General features: G+C 52.8%; 1 protein-coding gene and 2 non-coding genes across 8 annotated transcripts; 1 reads left to right on the top strand and 2 right to left on the bottom strand.

Moving 5' to 3' along the window:
* Nucleotides 1-1,413: 1,413 nt before the first annotated feature.
* On the bottom strand, nucleotides 1,414-21,672 carry CPNE9 (copine family member 9). 6 transcript variants are annotated; one of them, XM_045289787.1, is made up of 22 exons: nucleotides 21,597-21,672; nucleotides 21,120-21,160; nucleotides 20,990-21,036; nucleotides 20,802-20,905; nucleotides 20,487-20,523; nucleotides 20,290-20,292; nucleotides 20,039-20,115; nucleotides 17,101-17,175; nucleotides 16,959-17,022; nucleotides 16,728-16,831; nucleotides 16,412-16,516; nucleotides 14,909-14,950; nucleotides 14,514-14,589; nucleotides 14,367-14,420; nucleotides 13,931-13,992; nucleotides 12,826-12,872; nucleotides 11,615-11,796; nucleotides 11,230-11,357; nucleotides 5,193-5,295; nucleotides 4,578-4,635; nucleotides 4,077-4,150; nucleotides 1,414-1,493 (listed from the first exon to the last, which is right to left on the bottom strand). In XM_045289787.1, exons 1-22 carry the CDS (start codon nucleotides 21,662-21,664, stop codon nucleotides 1,449-1,451), a joined length of 1,596 nt encoding a protein of 531 aa, XP_045145722.1. In that variant the 5' UTR covers nucleotides 21,665-21,672; the 3' UTR covers nucleotides 1,414-1,448. The 6 variants fall into 6 exon arrangements, with proteins under 6 accessions (XP_045145722.1, XP_045145721.1, XP_004702316.1 ...); XM_045289786.1 differs by lacking the exon at nucleotides 1,414-1,493 and adding an exon at nucleotides 1,718-2,128; XM_004702259.2 differs by lacking the exons at nucleotides 1,414-1,493; nucleotides 17,101-17,175 and adding an exon at nucleotides 1,718-2,128.
* On the top strand, nucleotides 9,894-10,000 carry LOC115869644. The gene has a single exon (XR_004046301.1). It is a non-coding gene; the product is annotated as a U6 spliceosomal RNA (small nuclear RNA).
* LOC115869586 lies at nucleotides 10,374-10,505 on the bottom strand. Its single transcript, XR_004046257.1, has one exon. It is a non-coding gene; the product is annotated as a small nucleolar RNA SNORA2/SNORA34 family (small nucleolar RNA).
* Nucleotides 21,673-22,208: the final 536 nt, after the last annotated feature.

Genomic DNA, 22,208 nt, shown 5'->3' with positions numbered 1-22,208 from the left:
GCGGCTGCGGGGTTCCGTGGGGGGCGTGGGCTGAAGTCGGCCCGGTCGTCGGAGGCTGCTAACCGAAAGGCTGGCGATTCAAAACCACCGCGGGAGAAAGACAAGGTTAAAAACAAAATTGAGAAAGACAAGGTTTCAGTCTCGGCACCCGGTGTAGGGTCCCCCTGAGAAGGAACGGATTCCATGGCCGTGGGGGGCGGGGGGACGGGAGCAATGAGCAACAACCGGAGAAATAAGCTACGTCATGATAAACGGAGAAAAGACAGAAGTTGTCAAGGATCTCGTTTTACTTGGCTCCACAATCAACGCCCAGGAAAAGCAGTCCTGAGATCGAGACAGAGCGCCCTGTGCAGATTGCTTCAAAGGACCATGTTCACGGTTTCCAAGGGAAGACATCACCTCCAGGTGAAGGTGCACTTGACCCAAGCCAGGGTATGCAATCGCCTCTTATGCGTGCGAAAACCGGACCGTGGTTAAGGAAGACGTGCTCCTCAGAAGTCTGGGTGGAGAAACTTTTGTCTCCCATCCCTTGGACATCTTTCCAAGAGAGACCAGACCCTGGAGGACATCCTGCTTGGGAAAGACCACCCCCACCCTCACCCCCACTCCACGAGATAGGTCGGAGTGGCTGCCGCTATGGGTGGAGTCTTGCAGTGGTCATGAAGCTGGCACAGGACCAGCAGCTGGGCGGGGATTTGCAGAGGGAGCGCAGCGCAGCTTTCAGTGTGGTGGGAAACCGGTAAGAAGAGCAATCGAACCACAGGTGGGGTACACTTATGGGGTGTAGCTGAACAGGGCACGGAGCTTGGAGGGTAGAGCTGGAAGCTAAGTCCCGGAGGAACACCTGCGGCAGTAAGTAGGAGGGAAGTGGGCCTGGGAGGCGCAGGAAGGGAGAAGGCAGGAGCAGGAGCTGGTTAGGGATTGTAGGGGTGGATGGACAAAGCGAGGGAGCGAGCTTGGGAAAGGCAAGGAGTGATGCAGGAGGGAAGGTGTGGATCTGAAGCAAGAGGTGGGGTTTGGGGAGGGAGGGAGGAGGTGGGGGAGCTGGCAGGGTGGGACCGTGCTCCTGTAGCTAAACTGGTGGGATTCAGGTGTGGGAATCGCTGTGGGTTGGTGGCAAATGCCATTGACTACAGATTGCAGCTTGGAACCAAGTGCCCAAACCTTCAGAGTGACTCCCTGGCAACAGGAACTCTGGCAAGTCCACCAGTCCTTCCTACCGCAAGCTCCTGATCTGTCAAACCGATCTTTTCTGTTCTTGGCTTCCAAGAACGTGGATGCCAGGAGGCAGGTGAAGATTTTACATGCTGGAGTCAAACGGATGCGACCTCACCTCTCCGAGCCTGCATGACCCACCTCACAGGGTTGTCCTGAGGATACATGAGACCACGGACGTACATCTCTTGGCAAAGGGTCAAGGGAACGGTTAGCTCTTTGGAGTAACCTGATTAAAAACTCACATGGATCAGAGCAGCATCTTCCAGTGAGAGGCCCTGTGGAAGTCAAGAAGCCCCTTGAGAATCTGATAAAGGCTACGGGCCTTCTCAGGAAAAAAATGTATATACACACACACACCCCTACACACAGAGCTTCACTCATCTCTTCTCAAATGTTTGAAGGAAGGAATGGGAAGCATCTAGGGTAAAAGGAGGAAGAGTCCTCGCTGAAGTGGCCCCAGGCCTTCCCAGTTGCCCCCCTAAGACTCCTGAGACAGAAGTGGAATAAAGATCAGCTTTATTATCAGTAGGAAGGCAGGGAGGCGGTGGTCGTGCCAAGCCCTTCTGTGGGGTACTTGTCAGGGAGTGGGGTGCTCACCCAGCCAGCAACAAACTTCTAAGGTGGCCCTCCCAGTGAGCTCCAGGGCTCCAGGACCTTCTGGCTCCCAGCAGAAGCAATGGGTGCGCAGGCAGACAGACTGCTAGGTATTGGATAGCTAGGCTTCAGATGGCTGCCCTGGAGTTGGTGTCAGGCTGGGATTGGTAGTGGGTGGGGGCCGAGGCTGGATGTCTCTGGTCCGCATGTAGGACAGCAGCTGCTCGGGGATCTCGGCCAGCACGTCCTTGGCTAGCCGGGCCATGCTCAGCACCTGGTTCCCTGACCGGTCGACATAGTCACGGAAAGGAACAAACTGGGACAGGCACAGAAAAGACACGTGGGTGGAAGCCAGGGCCGAGGAGGGTACAGTACAGGCAAGAACAGAGGGAGGGTCAACTTCTAAGCTAACGCCCTTCCTCTACCTTGAACCGTTTCCCACATCTGCTGTCCCCTTCTCGGCTCTTTTAAGACAGCTCTAACCCATTAGCTGCTCTCAGAAGAAAGCCATGGAATCTGATCCCCCAAAGATGAGTTCTAGAAACCCAATGGAGCAGTTTTTCTCTGTCCTGCTGGGCCTCTGGCCATGAGTTGAGTCTGTTGTCTGGTGTGCACCCTCCGCCCGCTCTAGCAGGGCTTCACTCTCTGCTGAAATGGCCCTGGCTGATGCCGGCAGTGGCACCACGTGGCCACATCAACCCAACGGACACCCTCCTTGTCATCTTGCTGAGTCTCATTCTCTTTAGATGGCCGTGCCTGTGCACCATCATTCACAGCACGGCACACGCGTGGCGACACCACACTCTTCTGGTTGTCCCCAGCCGGACCTCCTCTGCACACCTGGTCCCTTCTCTCCCTCGGCTCCTCCCGGTGAGTTCCTACTCTCCATGCCTCCCATAGGGGCCCATCCCCGACCTTCCTTTCGAAGGTCCAGAACCACGCCTTAAACTGCCCATAGCACATCTCTGTGCATTTGCCTCACAGATACCTCAAGCCTAATGGATTCGAAACGGAATCCCAGCTTTCTGTCCCATCAGCCTTCCCCATCCCAATCAATGCATCCAGCACGCCCACAGGTGCTCACGTTAGAAAACTCCCTCCCACCCCCATCTCAATCAACGCTTTTGAACGCGTCGCACCTCGCTGTCGTGCTGCTTTTGCTCATGTTCTGTCGCAGCACCTGCAGGACATCAGAGCTCCCCTAACAGGCCCTGGCATAATGCACTCCAGCCTTCCCCTCGGCTAGTCCTCTGTGGGGTTTCCACTTCTCTTAGGAGAACGTCCCAATCTTTGTCATGCCCTGCAAGGCGTTGGCTCCCTCGACCCTTAGCTCAATGAGATCCGTCGTCCCCTGTCCTTTCCTTGATGGAGGCCATTCTGAGCCTCAGGCCTTCTCCTGGGCTGATCCCCTACCTCTAAGCTTGTATCTTCCTGCGCATTCTTCAGGTCTCGGCTCAAATGTCATTTCCTCACGAAAGCCTTCCTCGGGCGGCCCTATCTGTCAGCCTCCTGTTCTAGGCTCTTATAGTGACTAGTGGATACGAGGGGGTACCCCCCCAAAAAACGATACTCATTTGTTTTGTGTTTTTGATGTGAGGGGGACAGTGCATTTGGAGTTCATTCCACCAGGTCAGACTGTTCACCAAGCTTTCTATTTAGAGGTTCTGAAAAGATAGCATAACAGTGTGTGACAAAAAAGGTCTGAGTTGTGGCAGACGGGACTGGTTTTGCCACCACGACAACGCACCTGCTTATGCCGGTTTTTGGCAAAAACCAGCATGCCTCTTTTGCCTCACCTGACCTCGCTCCGTGCAACTTCTTTTTGTTCCCGAGAATGAAGAGGGACATGAAAGGACAGCGATTTGAAGAAGTAGAAAAGGTGAAGGAAAAAATGAGGTGCTGCCAGCCATCTAAACAAATGAGTTTGAAAAATGTTCCCAAGAATGGAATCGCAGATTTGACCAATGTATTAAGTGTAATGGAGAGTACTTTGAAGGTGATAAAGGTGTTTTGCTTTAAAAAAATCTGTTTTTTGGCAGGGTACCCCCCTCATGTATCTCAATCTTATTTATGACTGGTTGCCCCACTAGAGGTCAGGGACCTTGGGAACCTCCTTTACCCCAAATCTACAAGGGCTGCAGAGGCTTCCCTGTTTCTCAAAGCGGCCTTGTTCCACGAACAGGAAGTGTGGAGGAGTGAGGGGAAAGGGTTAAAGTCCGTAGGGAAAGTGGCTCCCAACTTAGCTTCTCCCAGGCCAGGTCTACCTGCACGATGTCCCGCTCAGCATAGCGCCCCCGGAAGGACACACGCACGTCGTCCCCATCCAGTTCTTCCATTGCTGCAGATGAGACGTCCCTCAGTTGATTGCTCTTCCCCACCCCAAGTCACCTCCCTCCCTTACAGCTCCCTTCAGCGTCACTAGGAGACCACCTAACAGTCGCATCCAAGTCCTGTGAATATTGAGCTATTGTAATTGCCGTAGACATTGTGTCTCCCACACATCCGTTTCCCCAGGAGCACCGGGAGGAAGTCCAGGGCTGGTCTCCTCCCATTGGTTATGAGGGGGAAACTCGGGTGGGGACCTGGGACTGGCACAGTTCCAATAGGGGCATGCCTCCTATCTCCAGCACGCGGTGGGCCTGGGCTTCCTGGTTTTCTCTTCCCTGAGCTCTCCTGCCTTGGGAGAAACCTTTCCCCATTCTCCCAAGTCGTTGACCTTACTCAGGAATACCACCCCACCCCGCCATCACCCCAGTCCTACTCACCCTCAAACATGGCTGGTCCCACACCCACAATGATGATAGACATAGGTAGTGAGGAGGCCTGGGGGTGGGGGGGGCGGAGAGAGAGGGCGCTGGAGACAGGAGACCATAACAAGCAGGGGGACTCTGAGCGGGAGTGGGTTCTCCTTAGTACTCTCACCCTGGCTCCCTTTGTCCCAGACGCTCCCTTCAAGGGTGTCTGTGTAGCCAACAGCTGTGGAAGGTGGTGCCTTCTCCTGGAGGTTTGTTTACTGTCCAATATAATAATTATATAGCATATATATATAGTGGTTTATGATGGACTCAAAGTTCAGGGCTCCTTTCCTGTAATACAACCCACTGCTTAGTAGGTGTCACCTGTGCCATCCACCAGTGGACATGGATACGTAGAGACTCGGTAAGTGCTGCTGGTCTGGCCACTGTGGTTGCTGTGAACCACAAGGACTTCTGCCACTGTCCCAGGCGTCTCGGGCCGGGGCCCTCTACCAGGATGCGTGGGACCATGGCAGGCTGACTTGTTCATTTGCAAGTAGAGCCAAAGCTTACACCCTCCTGGACTTTTGCTATTTGGTTTTCTTTCTGGTTCCCTCTCCACCAAGCCCTCCTTCTCAGACTCACGCTGACAATGGCTTCCTTGGTCTGTGTCATGTCCGAGATGACCCCGTCCGTGATGATGAGCAGGACATAGTACTGAGACCCATCGGAGATCTTGGCTGCAGCTCTAGGCAGGGGGACAAGATCAGACTCCAGCTGAAAGCCCAGCAAGGCCAAAGGACTTGCCCCCATGCTCCTGCCTGCCTTCCCGCCTGCCCCACTCCAGGTCTGTTTATGAGCACTGACGTCTCAGCGGAACCTGGAGATACATGTTGCGCTAAAGAACCCACCGGCCAATCCCAGAACCACCCAGTAAAATGTGATACAACTGTGCCGAGGCCCATGGGGGGGGGGGGGGCGGGGACCCACAGCGCTAGGCAGCTTGTGTGAAGGGGATCCTGAGCCAGTGCAGAAGCCCTTGAGGTCTCAGGGAGTGCTGCTGGAAGGTGAAGGGGAGGGAGCTAAGTAGAGGGGCCACCACTCTAGTTAGTGAGTCCTGTGAAGGGAAGGAAGCCCATCCTGTGGGTCCCCAGGAAGCACTGATGCCCCGTGAACCTGGGGGTCCACTGAGGGTGGACCTTGGGGTCCACTGAGGGTGGGCAGGGACCAGACCATAGGACTATAAAGAGTCTGTTGTTCATTCAAGAGCAAAGACTGAAGCTCCCTTCTCTGCTTTGGCTCCTATTTCTTCTATCTCCTTTCTCCCATCCAGCCCCCACTCCCATTACCCCCCAAGCTGGGTCCTCCTTCAGCTAGTCTGGCAGCTGCCCCGGGAGCTCCTCATCCTGTCCCACTGCCAGCCTTTGAGTCCATGTTTTCCACCTGAGAAGGACTTCAAAAGTCATTGAGTGCCATTCTGCTATTTCACAGCAGGGCACATGCGGCTATTTTCACATGGTCCCAGGGTAACACCAGCTGAGCTGCTCAGCTGTTGGCCCAATGGTTGGAGGTTCTCATCCACCCATGGGTGCCTCAGAAAAAAAGGCCCGGCAGACTCCTGAAACACCGGCCCTCAAACTCCATGGGACACAGTTCAGCTCACTGAGCTGGAATGGACTCATTAGCCACTGGTGTTTATTGACCCAAGTGGCCTTGAGGGTGTCTTCATGTGGCAAACCATGTATTTGACTCAGGTCTGAACCTTTTTATGGCCAGTCTGGCGAAGGTCCACAGAATGGATCCGTTTGCCTTTCCCAATTCGCACACATTTTGTTTGGCTATTCAATATGTTAACAGATTGAAAATAAGCTCTAGTCATTTATTTGTGCTAATTTAAAAAGCATCCCATTATTAGGGTTATTTTATAACCTCCAATTAAACCTTTCATGCTCCCTATGCCCCTGCTGTGGCCGTTCACACGGAAGCAGAGTGAACGGAAGTGGCATCACAGTCCCTCAGCCCTCGCCTCGTGGCATGTCAACGGCCTGGGACCCACATGTGGTCGTGAGGGCAGTATGAGACACCGACAGAGCCCATCTGCACCACACAGGAAGTTCCACGGCACAGCGTGAGCACGCAGTGAGCAGTCTTTGCTAGCCTTCAGTCCGTGGTAGACAGATGAGGCTACCTGATGCCATAAAGATTTGTAACCTTGGGTTGCAATGTATTGGGACCAATTCGATGGTCCTCCTGCAGCATACTGGAAAGGTGCTCTCTCTGTCTGTCTCTTCAGTTTCTGCCTCCCCGTTGTCAAGGCGAGGTCTCCGTGCGACTTGGCATCTACCCTGCACACCTCTGCTGGCTCGCTTGCTGACTGCTCATGTATCCCAGCTGTACTGACATCAATTCTATCTCATTGACATGACAAAACAGCCCGCTCCCAAATGGTACTGTAACCGCAGGCATCAAGATTAGGATTTACCGCGTGTATTGTGGGGGATACTATTCAATCCATAACAGGCATCTTGCTGGAAACGTCTGGGAAGCTCTGGCCTAGAGGTCATGATTTGTTTATATTTCCGTCTCTCACTCCAGGTAGGAGCTCCCAAGGACAGGACTAGCTCTGACTCCCGAGTCTCTAGCAATGAGCACACAGAAGATGCCCTGCAAATCGGAGTCATGACAGTCACAGCACTGTCACTGCGAACACCAGCAGCAGCGGAGACACACCAGGCACTGTTCTAAGTGCTTGACAGGTAGTCAGTGCTCACGACTCGACTCGTGGTGTAGATTCCTGTCAGCCTCCGTTTGTCATACAAGGAAACTGAGCCACACAGAAATCAAGAACGTCACACAACTAGCTAGGGGTGCCCCCAAATTCCAAATTTGCTGCCATCGAGTGGACTCCAACTCACGGTGACCCCAGAGAACAGGGAAGACAGCCCCTGTGAGTTTGAGACTTTACGGAGTAGAAAGCCCAGCCTTTCTCCCTCAGAGCAGCTGGTGGTTTCAAACAGCTGGCCTCGGGGGTAACAGCCCAATGAGCAACCACTACACCACCAGCCACTCCTTGAGAGAAAGGTGAGGTTTTCTGCTCCCATAAAGAGTTTCTGTCTCAGAAACCCACAGCAGTTCTGCCCTGCCCTACAGGGTTGCTATGAGTCAGCAGTGAGTTTAGTTTCTTTTAAATTTTTTTTTTACTGACCCAAGATAATATTTAAGAATTCTGTGTAGCCCGTTCTCACCCCACCACATCGGCGTGAACACTAAGGTTGTGCAACAGAACAGCAAGGGGAACAGAGCAACAAAGTTCCCAGGGAATACCAAAAATAGACTTTGAGGCCAGGGGGTGGCACCCCATCAGACTCGACTGGAAAACGCTCCTAAAGGTTAACAAACAGGCCCTGACTATTTACAAGCTTTTCTTTTTTTGCTATTGGTTTTTGTTTTGTTTTCGTTTGTTGTTATGTTTTGCTTTGTTTTTTTTTTGTGTGTGTGTGTGTGTGTGTGCTTATTATTGTCTCTGTATGTCTATCTAGATAAGGTAGGTGGGATAAGCAATCCAGAGGAGAAAACAATGGGACCAACAGTTCCAGGGTCACAGGAGAGGGGGAGGCAGGGGAAAGGACGGGGGTGGGGGGTGGGGGTGGGGTGCTAACAAACCAGGGATAAGGGAACAACAAGTGATCTAAAATTGATGGTGAGGAGGGCATGGGATGCCTGGTGGGGCTTGATTAAGGGCAATGTAGCTGAGAGGAATTACTGAAATCAGAGTGAAGGCTGAACATGATAGTGGAATAAGAGGAAAGTAAAAGGAAATAGAGGAAAGAACTAGAAGGCAGAGGACATGTATAGAGGTCTAAATACAGGCATGTACATATGTAAATACATTTATATATAAAGATAGGGAAATAGATCTATGTACACATACTTATTTGTTAAGTATTAAGGCAGCAGATGGACATTGGCCTCCACAGAGGCCTCTCTCAACACAAGAGCACTGTGTTCTAATAGCCCAGCTTTCCGTGATGCTCACCTTCCTGACACCATCACTGACGACAAAACAAATGTGAACAAATAAACAACATAATGTGAAGAAAATGTGAATAATAACATAAACAAATGTGAAGAAAGCTGATGGTGCCCAGCTATCAAAAGATACAGCAGCTAGGATCTTAAAGGCTTAGCGGCCATCTAGCTGAGAAGCAACAGAGCCCACATGGAAAAAACAGCAGCCTGTTTGATCACGAGGTGTCAATAAGATCAAGTATCAGGCATCAAAGATTCAGAACAAAAAATTCTATCAATGTGAATGAGGGGGAGCGGGGAGTGGAGACCCAAAGCCCATCTGTAGACAACTGGACACAGTTGTAGACACATCTGTAGACAACCCTTACAGAAGAGTCACAAGGAAGAGATGAGTCAGTCAGGGTGCAGTATAGCACCCACAAAACATACAACTTTCCTCTAGTCCTTTAGTGCTTCCTTCCCCCCACTGTTGTGACCCCAATTCTACCTTACAAATCTGGCTAGACCAGAGCATGTACATGGGTACAGATAAGAGCTGGAAACACAGGGAATCCAGGACAGATAAACCCCTCAGGACCAATAATGAGTAGAGAAACCAGGAGGGTAAGGGTAAGGTGGGGAAGATGGGTAATCAATCACAATGATTTACATATAACCCCCTCGGGAAGGCAACAAAAGTAGGTGAAGAGAGACAGAAGTAGGTATAAGACATGAAAAAAAAATTATAAATTATCAAGGGTTCATGAGGGAGGGAGGGATGAGCTGATACCAAGGGCTCAAGTAGAAAGAAAATGTTTTGAAAATGATGATGGCAACAAATGTGCTTGACATAATGGATGTATGTATGGATTATGATAAGAACTGTAAGATTCCCCCAATAAAATGAAGAAAAGAATTCTGTGTAATAGCAGCAACAACCAAAACGTACAAGCTCCAGCATCAAGTGGAAAAAGCAGTAGTGAGATACTCCATGCAATCTGACTATAATTATGGATGGACAGGGAAAACACCGTCAGGAACTAGATTTATCCACTTTCCCAGAGGCTGGGTGATTTCCTATTTCATTTCTACAACCATGTTGAGCTACTTTTATCATTAAAGACACTATCATCCTGATGCTGGATTAGAAACGAAAATGGAAGTCTGGGGTCCTATCTATTTCCCTTCAATCCTTCAACATAACTTTTTTTTTCTTTAAAAAATTTTAATTCAATACTAGATGAGAAGGGTTAAGGGGAGGAGGAGGGGAATAAGGGGGAACTGATCAACCCACAACCACACACATGCCTCCAGGGGAAAGAACAGAAACTATGGGAGGTGCTCGCTTCGGCAGCACATATACTAAAATTGGAACGATACAGAGAAGATTAGCATGGCCCCTGCACAAGGATGACACACAAATTCGTGAAGCATTCCATATTTTTTAAATAAAAAAAAACTATGGGAGGAGACAGTGGTTGGTGTGAGACATGAAAATAATAATTTATAATCTATCGAGGGGGAGAGGGGAGAATAGGGGGAAAGGAGCTGATACCAATGGCTCAACAGAAAGTACTGTATATACTCGAGTATAAGCCAACCCAAGTATCAGCCAAGGCACCTAATTTTACCACAAAACTGCATTAAAAATGTGCTGAAAAACTCAGCTTATACTCGAGTATATACAGTAACTGTCTAGAAAGGATGATGGCAACATGTACAAATGTACCTGATACAATTGATGTATGGATTGTAATAAGCATTGTAAGAGCTCTCAATAAAATGATTTAAAAAATAAAAAGGCATTAATTCTATAGACTGTGTTTCTTCCAACTGAGCTGGCCACTCCCCTCTGGGGGCTGAACAGCCAACAGACCATAGGAAGACGTGGCTCTTGGCTTGTTTGAAACCAAAAGCTACTGCAAACCATTGGTGTTGATTCAGGGCTTAACAACCTAACTTTTTTTTTTTAATCTCACCCTTTTACTTTCAAATCTTCTGGACTATGTTGTTTTGCTTGGTATCCACGTAATGGGTTTGAACCACTTACTCATCAATGCCACGAGGGAGTCTTTGTGAGAGGCCAGCTTGTCTCATCGATTGTCCTCCATCCGTGTTTGCTTTCAGGTGCCACCACTTTATTTTACGCCACTTTCTATTGCCTTTTAAGATGTTTCATGTTTCAGATAGCAGAGTAGCGCAGCGGAAGCGTGCTGGGCCCATAAAATGTTTCATGTTTCTTTAAAAATCATTTTACATATGATTAGCGTTTGCTTTGTATTTTAAAAAAATTTATTTTGAAAATTTGGAGCTGTTTTATAATCTATGATTTATGAAGCACTTTATTTTGGCCAGATACTGTGTCAGTAACTCTTAGAATGTTACCAAATTTGAAGGGTCACACTCGGGTCCAATATCAAAGCTTATGCAATAACCAAAACAGAGGCCTGGACTGTCATTCCCAGGGATTGGGGCGGGGCTAGTCTATTGGGACACGCTCTGCCTTGCAGTAAGGCTTTATGTAACCTCTCTGTACTAGGGTCTTGCCAATATTGAACCTCTCACCTCCTCCCCAAAGTTCAAGTTCACCCAAGTGTGGTGCTGACCACCCTTAGGGAGTCAGGCTCGCGTCTGGGTGCCCTAATTCTTCCCCCACCCCACACAGCTACCTTACCTGGCCACCTGGTTGATGACAGGGGCAAAGTAGGTGGGTCCATAGAGCTGCACTGTGCGCAGACTCTCCAAGTAGCTTTCCAGCACACCCTCGATGCCCGCACAGTTGGGGTCCTCGTCATTGTTGTTCTGTCAGGGAAGACGGCCCGGCCAAGCTGAGCCCAGGCAGGGGCTGCCCAGGAGTGCTCTGATCCCAGTTCTTTCTTCCCTTTTCTCACCCCCTTCTTGGAAGCTCCCCTCCAAATTCCAGCTCCATGCCCCTCCCTGCCCTGCCACCCTCACATCACTTCCTGCTGCTTTGTGGGCCTGGAATCTTAGAATACATGCAAACAGAAGAAATGATCAACTTAGGGGACCAGATGCCAGGGCTGTGGACCATCCCTTACCAAGGGGAACTGGTGGGAGATCCGTCCTTCTGGGGGCAACTTGGCCCCAAAGCCGTAGGCTGGGAAGAGCTTGTCACTGTCATAATCTTGGATGATCTCTCCCACTGCCTTGAGGGCCATGGCATAGGCGCTGAGCTGGTAGGGACTCATGTAGTGCAGGGAGGTGGGCTGCAGGGGATTCCCTGTGGGAACACAGGGCTCCCGCCCGCGGTCACTGGTCCACTCATCCAGCCACCTGCCGATCTTTGTATGCTCCAGCTACCTTCTACCCATCTGCCCCTCCGTACCTTATCTGCTCATCACTATGCACACGTATCCATCTCTTACCCGTGCCCACAGGTCTCCGTCCATTTATCCAACCGGCTACACCTCCATCCACCCAGCCATTCCCTCGACCACACCTCCACCTTTCAATCCGTTTATCTGTCCCAATCCATCTTATCTCTCCATTCTTATTTACTGTCTATCCATCCATCCACTCGTCCATTTGTATTTACTTGATCAGTGTAGTCACCCATCCACCCCTTCCATTCATCCACTAATCTGCTTATCCATCCACCTGCCCATTCTCCCATCTACTTGCCTGCTCTTGCACCAATTTAAATATCTGTCCATTTGGCCACCTCTGTATCTGTCCATGCCTTTACTAGTTCAGTCCTTTGTACTCCCCCCACCCCCCGCCCCAACTTGGGGAACGCATCTATTCGCCAGTCTGCCCACCCTTTACTCCCATGAACCTATCCCTGTACCTTACACCCCCTTTCATGCCCAGCCATCCTCACTGCCAGCCACTCGGTGCTGACTCAGAGACCCCCCTGTGGGTTTCCGAGACTGTAACTGCTGATGGGAGTAGAAAGCCCCCAGTCGTCCACCCATGGAGCTGCTGGTGGTTCCGAACTGCTGACCATGCAGATCACTGCCCAACTCATAACCCCTGCACCACCGAGCTCCTGTACATCCAGTTACTCATTAACCTGTTGAGCCAACTGTCCTTTCACCCTTTATCCATCTCTTCACAGTGCCCTCGCCAGCCCTTCCGGCCCAACGCTCTCTCCCCAACAGCCCCACCCTAGCACCAGCTTGACTGGGATGTACCTCAAACCTTGGCCTCCTGGGCACTGAACTCTTGTCCCCAGCCAATCCCTAATGAACCCCTTCTAACTCTGCTCCCCACTTTATTGCCGGCCGCCCCTCCCCGCCACATGCCTCACCGTTGGAAGCTGTGAAGTCAATAGCCACCGTGAAGTTCAGCTGTGTCCTGTCCGGGGAGCAGACAGGTGAGTGAGGGACGGATCCACATAAAAACAAAATCTCTCCCGCATTCGTGTACATGCAAACCACCTGGAGGGCTGATGAAAATGCAAACCCTTGGCTCCAAAGGCCTGGCATTTCTAACACACGTGTGCCAGCGATGCTGAGGCTGCCGGCTGGTCGGCCTCCCTCTGTGCCGACAGCTCCCTACCACCGAGTTGTTTCCAGTTCACAGTGACCCCCAGGACAGGGTGGAACTGCCCGTGTGGGTTTTCGAGCCGGTAAGCCTTGATGGGAGTAGAAAACCTCATCTTTCTCCTGAGCAGATGGTGGTTTCGAACTGCTGACCTTGCAGTCTGAACTCTTAACCCACTGTGCCACCAGAGGCAGAAGAGCATTGCGTGCCATGGGGTGGGGTGCTGGTTACGCGTTGAGTTGTTCATCACAAGGTCAGCAGTTTGAAACCACCGACCATGGCTCAGGAGAAAGACAGGGCTCTCTGCTCCCGTGAGTCTGGGCCGTTCTGTCGTGTCCTAGAGGGTCACTATGCGTTGCGGCATCAACTCACGGCAGGGAGTTTGGCTTTGGTGTGCCAAGTCTATTACCCAAGTAGCTCCACCTCATCCTCGCTGTAGTCCTGAAACAGGAACTCACAGCCCCCTTGACAGAGGAGAAAACTGACGCTCAGAGAAGAGTGCTTTTCCAGCTCTGCCTGCGCCCTGTGAGCCAAGGGGAAGGGCCGTGTAGTCTGGGCTTTTCCTTGTTAGCCTCTCCAGCTGGTTTGGCCATAGCTTTTGTCTGGGCCCCAGTCAGGTTACTGGAGCCACTGTGGAAGATGACTGGTTTGGCGTCTTTGGGGGGATGGGAGGGGAGGAAGCGAGGAAGCCCCGTAGAGGACAAAGGCCTTGAGTTTACAGAGCATTTCTTACTTTGCCCAGCACTTCGGAGTTCCCTGCCTGATCTCCCCGGTGCTCGGTGCTCACCCTTCATATTTAAGAAAGCTGAGGCGCAGAACTGGGTGTAACTCACTGCCGAGCTTCCAGCCCAGGATGGCCTATGACTCACCCGCCTTTGATGTAGTCCACAAATGTGAACTCCGAGTCCACAGAGAAGGACAGCAGCGTCACCTGTGGGACACAAGAGGTAGCCCGGGACAAGCACTTGGGTGCACAGGCGGGTGGGGCCTTGTGACGGGAGGGGCCTGATTCCCACCCCAGCTTAGTCCCACCCTGCAGTTTGTTAAAGGGAGAAAGGGGAGGCAGCCAGCGCCATCTTTGGAATCACAGTGTAGGGCTCTTTTCGTTCGGCAAGAGCCAAGGCCACAAAGGTTCTCCATGAAGGGAGATGGATACCCCAAACCAAAGAAGCACTGCAATAGTGCCACCTGGTGCCCACGGAACCTGTGCCCACCGCCTGCCCCAGCGCCAGCCTTGGGGAGCTAGTTCTATAGGCAGGGAAACGGGAGGGTCCCAGGAGGCCCAGAGCTCCAGGGAACACTCACAGTTCCCGAGTTGACGTATTTCTTCTTCTTACACTTCTTCCGGGGGTTCAGTACCTAAGAGAGGAAGAGAGAGGACTGAGGGTGGAGACGGAGGACGGGAGCTCGGGGATGGGGGCCTGGGCAACCAGGACTGGGCTGGGCTCTCACCTCATACACCGTGAACTGGTTCTGGGCCTTGCTCAGCTCCCGGTAGCTGGTGGTGAATTCCCCAATGAAATCGTGGCTGCAATGAGGCCAGGGGTAGGTGAGCAGTAGCTGCTGCCAGCCCCGAGCCCACTCTTTTACCCAGGCCCCCACCCTACTCCAGCTCTAAGGCGCTGGGACTGCAGCCAGAAGAGGGGTCAAAAGGGGAAGGGATAGTACAACAGAGAGAACAGGGGGACCAGGTCTATATGAGGTCCTGGCATCTGGGAAATGGGGTGGCTGTCACCACCCCCTTGCTGGCTCCCAAGGCTTCTCTGGGGTTCCCATGGCTGTGCTGCATGTCATCAGGGGCTTTCTGGGTCAAGAACAGGAGAGGAGGGCATGTGGGGCAGCTCCACCTTCCGTCCCGGTCCCAGTCGTACACATCAATCTTCACAGTTCTGGAATGCAGAAGCTAAGTAGAGGATGGGGACGTGTATGACAAATTCCTAAGACACCCCCACCCTCACACCCCTCCCCGCCAGGCCATCCACAAGTCATCTTCCCATCCATCTGCCTGTTCGTTTTCCAACCTATCGCCAGCCATCCGTGCACCAGCCCATGCATGTGCCCGACCATTGATGCCCCCACGATGGCTACTCTGCCACGTTTAAAAAGCAAACTAACAAGGAGCCAGCTGTCAGAGTTGATTTCTCCTGCCATTCCTACAACTTTCCCCATGGAGTCTTACTATATTCCAGGGATAGTTCTTGGCACTTTATACATATTATCTCATTCTATAAAGTATTACTATTAGTTTTACTTCAGGGTCTATATATTTCAAAAAGTAACTTTGTAAATGTCTATGGCTAGTATGTGATTGAGCTGAGACTTAAAATTCAGACAACTTGATTCCAAAACCCTTGTTCTTAACTATGTATGTTATCCCATGTGTCCATCTACCTCTGTATCAGTTTTTCCGACCATCTATCTAACCATCTGCTCATCCATTGGCCCATCATTTGCCAATCTAATGACCTTTTCATCCATCTATTTCTCCACTCTTTACAACAACTGAATCCTGCCACCAACTTACTCTTTGATATATAAATCATCCATCTATTTGTCTTCATATCCATGTATCCAGCCCCAAACCTAGCCATTGGATACATGTCCATCATATCATCTATCCATCTCCTTAATCATCTATTATGTCTGTGTGTCCATCCATCCTTTCATACCGTCACCTATCCACGCATCTACATACTGCCCACTTATTTGTTCATATGATCAACTTACCCATATTTTTATACCTGGCCTTCAACTCACTCATTCACTAATCCATTCATCTGTCTACTCATCCTTCTCCTCTATCCCTCACTGGTTTTTCATTCATTTGATAATCCATTCCTCTACCCACCAAACTTTCATGTATTTATCCATTTACTCACTGACTCGCCCACCCACTCATTTATCCATCATTTCTCATCTTACCAGGTACTAACTAATCCACCCATCAGTCCACCTATTCATTCATCTGCTACCCATTCATCCATTTCCCCCACCATCTGTCCACCAATTTTCTTGTATACCTACCCACATACACATTCATCTGTTTATCAGTTTATCCATCCACCCATCCACCCATCCACCCACCCATCCATCCATCCATCCATCCATCCATCCATCCATCCATCCATCCATCCATCCATCCATCCATCTATCCATCCATCCATCCATAGCTCCTTCCATGGATAATCCAACTCTGTGGCTATCCATCTGCCTCCTCATCCACCCATCTTCTTGCCTAGAATCATATCTCACTTCTAACACTTTTGGACACTGTTGCCATCATTCTGGGCCCCAGGAACCTCACTCTTGTGGCCTACTTCCCTCACGCCCCAGCTTATGCTGAAGCAGACCTGTCGTAGTCTCCATTGCACAGGGCCCGCACTGGGATGCTGAAGGGCTGCCATACGGGGTTCAGTGTGTTTTTCACCACCTCTGTCTTGTGGCAGATGGTGAACCTAGATAGGAGCACAAAGATAGGGTCTCCCCTGGGGTAGGGCTGGGCCTGGAGACAGAACCTGTGACTTTCGGAGACTCTGGGATCCCCCAGTATTTGGAACATATGTTTTGTGCTGCTTTGAGTGAATTCTAAACTCAAACCCCCACCCAACCTATGAGCCCGAGTGGACCCCGGATGGTGGGGTTGGAGGGGAGGGAGCAGACACTCACGTGCCATCCTCATTGCTTCTGTAGAACACGAGGAAGGGGTCGGATTTCCCAAAGAAGTCCTTCTTGTCCAGCTTGTTGGCACACAGCTGCATGGTGGCGATGTCCTGGGAATGGAGGCGGCGGCACTGCTGACACCCCAGTGGCCCACAGCCCTCAGCGTCCCACAGGGAAGTGTGGGGAGAGCGGGGAAGGAGCCTCTTCTTTTGAACCTAGCCTGTGGTCCCTACTAACCCGACAGTTGCTAAGCTCCTCTGCGGTCAGCAAGATGGTCCCACACTTCTTGCCTGGCACACCCCTGCAAGCAGAAGAGACCTCTTGGTATGAGGATGAGGATAGCCAAGGCAGACTGAGCTTTCCCTGGGGGTCACCTCACCATTTGCTGAGAGTCCTCCAAATGTGTCCCCTTCTATCCTGAGTGGCTCCTGATAGGGGAAGGGACTGAGGCTGCCTGAGGAAGGGAGGGTTTGTATTCTGGTGGGAAGGAGTTAGATACATGCAGGTGGGCATCACCTAGTAGTAGTGAGGGGGAGACAGTGTGATTTATTTCTAAGGGGTGTGTCTCTGGGCAAGTTGCTTCCCCCTTTAGGCCCTGAGTTGCTTCTGTGGGATGGGAATCATGCTCACTTCTTAAGACTGTGATGAGGTCTAAATGAATTCAGGAAGGAAAAGCTTTATAGATATGCAGGTGGTGGCATTCCTCCAAGCAGGCCCTGGGATCTTTTACATGCCAGGCCTCGGGATCACCTCAGAGGACGTGGAGCGGAATTGGCCAAGGACCCTGCTTTTTCGGAGTTTCCAGGAGGAAATGGGATGCCTAAAGCCAAAAGGGTGTGAGGTAGCATTATAGAATGAGGGCGGGGCTTCTACCCAGACTGGGGGCAACAGGGCTGGCTTTTAGGTCAAAGCTGTCATGTTTATTAAGACCATCAAGAATGAGATAAAAAAAAAAAAAAAAGGAAATTTTTTTCTCTTCCTGACGTTAGAAGGGAGGTTTTCATGGGCTATTCAGGGGGAATAGAAGGACCCCCACCCAATTTTCCTTGGGTCTCCTAGCAGTCAAGGATCTTGTTGATAGGGCCCAAAGGGATCTAGAATGTGGCAGAGAGAAAGATAGGTCAGGTAGGTCCTGGGTTCGAGTCCTGGCTCTACCTTGCTCTATACCAGGGGTCCAGTTGCTCTATAACGGGGCCAGTTCGCTGTCCCTCAGACCCGTTGGAAGGCCAGACTACAATTTAAAAACACTATGAACAAGTTCCTATGCACACTGCACATATCTTACTTTGAAGTAAAAAACAAAATGGGGCAAAAACACCAGGCGGGCCGGAGTTTGAGGACCCCTGCTCTATACTATAGCGTCTATAGACTTCTCCATCTTCAAAAGGAGAGCGTTGAACTACTTCTTTGACTCTGAGATCTAAAAAGACAGAGGGTAATGAGGACAGGGGCTGTTCTCCTCCACATCTGGGACCAAGCCAGCGATCCTGTCATGTTCTCCTTGCCCTTCCCCCTGGCCTGACCTTCTCCCGCCTCCTTTCCCCAGCGGAATTCTAGTCCATTCTTTTCAGTCACTCAACTAGCATCCTGCCTCTTCCCTGCTTCTTGTCTCTTGTGCACCATCCACCACAACCCACTGCGATCGCTCCTGACTCAGGAGTACAGAGCTTCTGAGATGCAAATCTTTGTGGGAGCAGACAGCCTCATCTTTCTCCTGTGGAGTGATTGGTAGGTTTAAACTCCCGATATTGAGGTTAGCCGCCCACCCTAGTTAAAGCCAACTCTCTGTATAGTCCTTACCGTCCCCGTACAGCCGAACCCACCAGAGAGAAACACCATCTTGCTAACTCATCCCATTTTATGCATGACCACAACCTCAAGAGCAGCAGTTCTCAACCTGTGGGTCTCGACCTTTTAGGGGATGAATGAGCCTTTGACAGGGGTCGCCCGATTCATAACAGTAGCAAAATGACAGTGTTGAAGTAGCAATGAAAATGATTTCATGGTTGGGGGTCAGCACAACATGAGGAACTATAGGAAAGGGTCACAGCATTAGGAAGGTTGAGAATCTCTGCTCCACGGGATCCTGAATGCTGCCTTGCAATTATACTGCACTTCCTAAGCCACAAGCGCTCCTCCACCCTTTCCTCAACCCCCCCAAGCCCTCCTCCCATCCTCAAGCTCAGCCCCAACCTTGTTTTCTGCGACACAGAGAGCAGAGGTAACCAGAAGACCACACAGACTGCGCCACCAGGCCTACTCCATGGCTAGCACCTCTACCCACCCGCCCTGCCTCATCTCAAGAGACGAACCACGTGACCATCTGTGCCTGTAGTGGGCACGACATTCCCCCATCTTCTGAGCCGCTCAAGGACGTCTGTCGGCCAGCCCTCTCCTTTTCCCTTAGGTCACATTTTCAGTCTCTACTGGGTCATTCGTATCAATACACAAACATGGATGTGTTTCTTTGAAAATCTATCTATTTCACATTAAAAAACAAAACAATCTTCAGCCTCATTTCCCCTTTCCAACTACGGCCCCGTTTCCCTTTTTCTCATTGCAGGAAGAATCCCTGGCCATGATACCTCACTTCCCATTCCCTTCCTCACCTCGCCTTCAGTACGCAGCTTGCCGGCGTGACCCTGGCTTCCATCGGGTTAAACCCCACTGGCCAGTTCCCAGCCCTCACTCACCCTGCTTGACTCTCTCCTCCTCTGACAGACTGTCCCTACTTGGCTTCCCAGACATCGCCCCTCCTCTTGGGTCTCCTCCCACGTCTGTAGTCTGTAATGGCCCTGGCTGTCTCCTCTAGCTCTCCCTCCAGATGTCTGCAAGGCTCCTTCCCCACCGGACCCCTTCGGGCTGCTGCTCAGAGGCCACCACTCTATTTAAGACGCAGCCTCATGGGCCCTCACCCCCAGTCACTGGCCTTTACTCCCACGGCACCTAACACTTTTTAAATGGGTGATGCAATTTATTTCTCCTGGGAGTCTCTCTGTCTAAGTTCCCAAGGGAAGGAACCTTTGTGTTGGTCACCCCTGCTGCAGCCTGCTCTCGTGAACCCTGGCTGTCTACCACACACGTGATGGGAATTCTGGAGGGCATGAGCCTCCCGGAGAAGAGGGGTTTGGAAGTGAACCTTAAGGAAGGATAAGAGAGAGAGGAGAGAAGGCTTGAGCAGAGTCCCCAGTATGGGACTTCAGTGCAGTGGAGGCCCCCAAGGGGAGGGAAATCCGAGCCTCTCTGGTAGCAGTCAGCATAGTCAGGGACTTAGAGGCACCCACCCAGTCCCCCTTCCCCCTTCCCGTTTGGCTCACGTCAGAGGTCTCTCTACACGGCTGCCCTGGCCTCCAATCACCTCTCCCAAGGCCAGGAACGTTTGTCCCAGGAAATCCTGTTCATGGACATGGAGTCAGAGGGGCCAGGAGGCTGGCAGCTTGGAGTCCAAAGCCAGCTGTTGCCTGTGGCAGCGGCCAGGGTGCCTCCAAGGCAAAAGGGGTCCCCAGAGCTTGTGCTCCCCTTCTAGTCTCACTGTCACCCCCACCCATCCCGCCCTGCTCAGCCTCACCTTCTGCGGGTCCCAGCGGGCGGCCAAGAAGCAAGATGAACAGTGAGCAAGGGGCTGTAGACAGGTACAGTGGAAGGCTGTCCTGGGGTTGAGGGTAGAGTGGGGTGGGGGTGGGTAGGTTTGGCCCAAGGAAGACAGGGTCTGGGACACGTAGGAGGAGGGTCATATAGCCAGCTCAAGGGGGGACGCTCGCCTACCGGTTTGGAGATGTTGGTTTTAGAATCCACGTTGTACCTGGAAAGAGAGCAGGCCCGTCTGGGTGGGAGGGGGGTCAGGTTACAATTGTGGGTGGGAGCAAAGGAGGCCTTGGCCCTGAATTTCAAGCTGGGTCTCATTTCGAGCTGGCCAAGTCAGGGGCAGTGCTGGTGGGTGGGGGGTGAGGGCTCTAAGTGGAGGCCAGGTTCAATTAGGGCACAGATTTGCCTGTCCCAGTGGGGCCGAGCAGGGCGGGGCAGGGCGGGCAGATCCAGGTGAGGGGGCGGGCCTAGCCAGAATTCGGGGCGGGCCCTCACGCATCGAAGCGCAGGTTTTGCTTCTCCTCAAAGAAATAGTCAAGGACGAATTTGCGCACGAAGTCTGGGTTCAACGTGTTGTCGATCACCTCCGTCCGACCGAACTGGGCGGGGGCGGAGGGCGGTCAGCGCGGGCTGCGGGGACAGGTGGTCGGGCGGCGGGACGGGGCGGGGGCTCTGGGACTCACCTCGCGCCACTCCTGGCTGGCGCGGCTCTGCGTGTACAGCACGACCACTGCGGCGGGGTGGGGACGTCAGGCCGGCCCGCACCCCCGCCCGCACCCCAAATCCCTCCCGCTCCCGGGCCTGGCCGCCTACTGGGGTCGGACTTGGAGAAGGTGTCGAGGTCCAGCAGGTTCCTAGGGAAAGCAACCGAAAGACAGACGGAGGGCGGCCTCCCGGGAGCTCAGCCCGCAGCGCTGCCCAGAGTCGGGTACCCGCAGGGGTGAGGGTCGCCAGTCACGCCCCCAGCCCCCCGGGGTCCGCGCCGCCAGAACGCCGGCCTGCCCGCCCACCCTGACCCCCGCCCCGGCCGGCGGGCGCGTTCGCGGGTCCGAGGACCCGAGACGGGCCGCCCCAGAACTTCGTCTCCCCCGGTTCCCCGAGCCCCGGCTCAGCGCTGTCTGGCGGGTGGGGTTTGTGCAAGCAGACCTCTCCCGCGGCCACGCCAAGGGCTGCTGCGCTTGCTCGCCCGCAGTTGCCCACCCCGGGGCGGGGGTCCAGGCCCGCGTGCGCGCAGCAGAGCCGGCTGGCGGGGAGGCGGGGTGCCGCGGCTAAGCCCGCCCGCTCACCCACCGGCAGGAGACAGTAATTTCGATCTTGGTGGCCGGGACGCTGCGCTCGGAGACTCCGCTGAGAGACATGGCTGGGCCGGGGTGTGCGGGCTCGGTCCGGGGGCTGCGGGCTCGCCCATGTGCCGCGGCGCAGCGCTCCCTCCAGCCCTGCGCGCCTTCCCGCCGCGCGGCCCGAATGCGGTCTCCGGTCTCCGGCAGCCGCAGCTCCAGAAGGCAGCCTGGCCCCGCCCGGCCCCGCGGGCGGCCCCCGCCCCATTGGAGCAGCCGCGAGCGGGCCTGCCGGCCGGGAGCCCCACCTAACCGCCCCCCGCAGCCCGAGCCACACTTGGGAGAGTCCGGGCCCTGGCAACTCTCCTGGGTGCTGAAACCCATGGCACTAGAGCCATAAGCCGCATATGGGGAGGCCGATGGGGGTGTGTGTGGTGTCTTCGTCCCCCCAACAATCTACTCCTGCCCCACTCCCTGCCTGCCTGCGTCTCTGGATAGAGAGCAAGTTTCAACCTGTTTCTATTAGCTGTGTGACCTTAGCAAGTTACTCAACGTCTCTGGCTCCCTTACTAATAAAGGCTCAGCACAGGGGTCCCAGGTGTATTGCCTAGAACTGTGGCACCTT

The sequence above is a fragment of the Echinops telfairi genome, unplaced genomic scaffold (assembly GCF_000313985.2).
Source record: "Echinops telfairi isolate 266 unplaced genomic scaffold, ASM31398v2 ScPeMD7_31;HRSCAF=116, whole genome shotgun sequence".
NCBI lineage: Eukaryota > Metazoa > Chordata > Mammalia > Afrosoricida > Tenrecidae > Echinops > Echinops telfairi.
Note: the sequence above shows the minus strand (reverse complement) of the source record. Positions and strands in the feature narration are given on the sequence as shown.

Excerpts from the sequence above, each read along its gene's own strand:
- CPNE9 (XM_045289786.1), bottom strand. The coding sequence starts at position 21,664 with ATGTCTCTCAGCGGAGTCTCCGAGCGCAGCGTCCCGGCCACCAAGATC. Across the intron at positions 14,951-16,411 it reads TGCAATGGAGACTACGACAG|AACTGTGAAGATTGATGTGT; the intron begins GTCTGCTTCAGC and ends TCTGCATTCCAG. Across the intron at positions 13,993-14,366 it reads AATACGTCAACTCGGGAACT|GTGACGCTGCTGTCCTTCTC; the intron begins GTGAGTGTTCCC and ends TGTGTCCCACAG.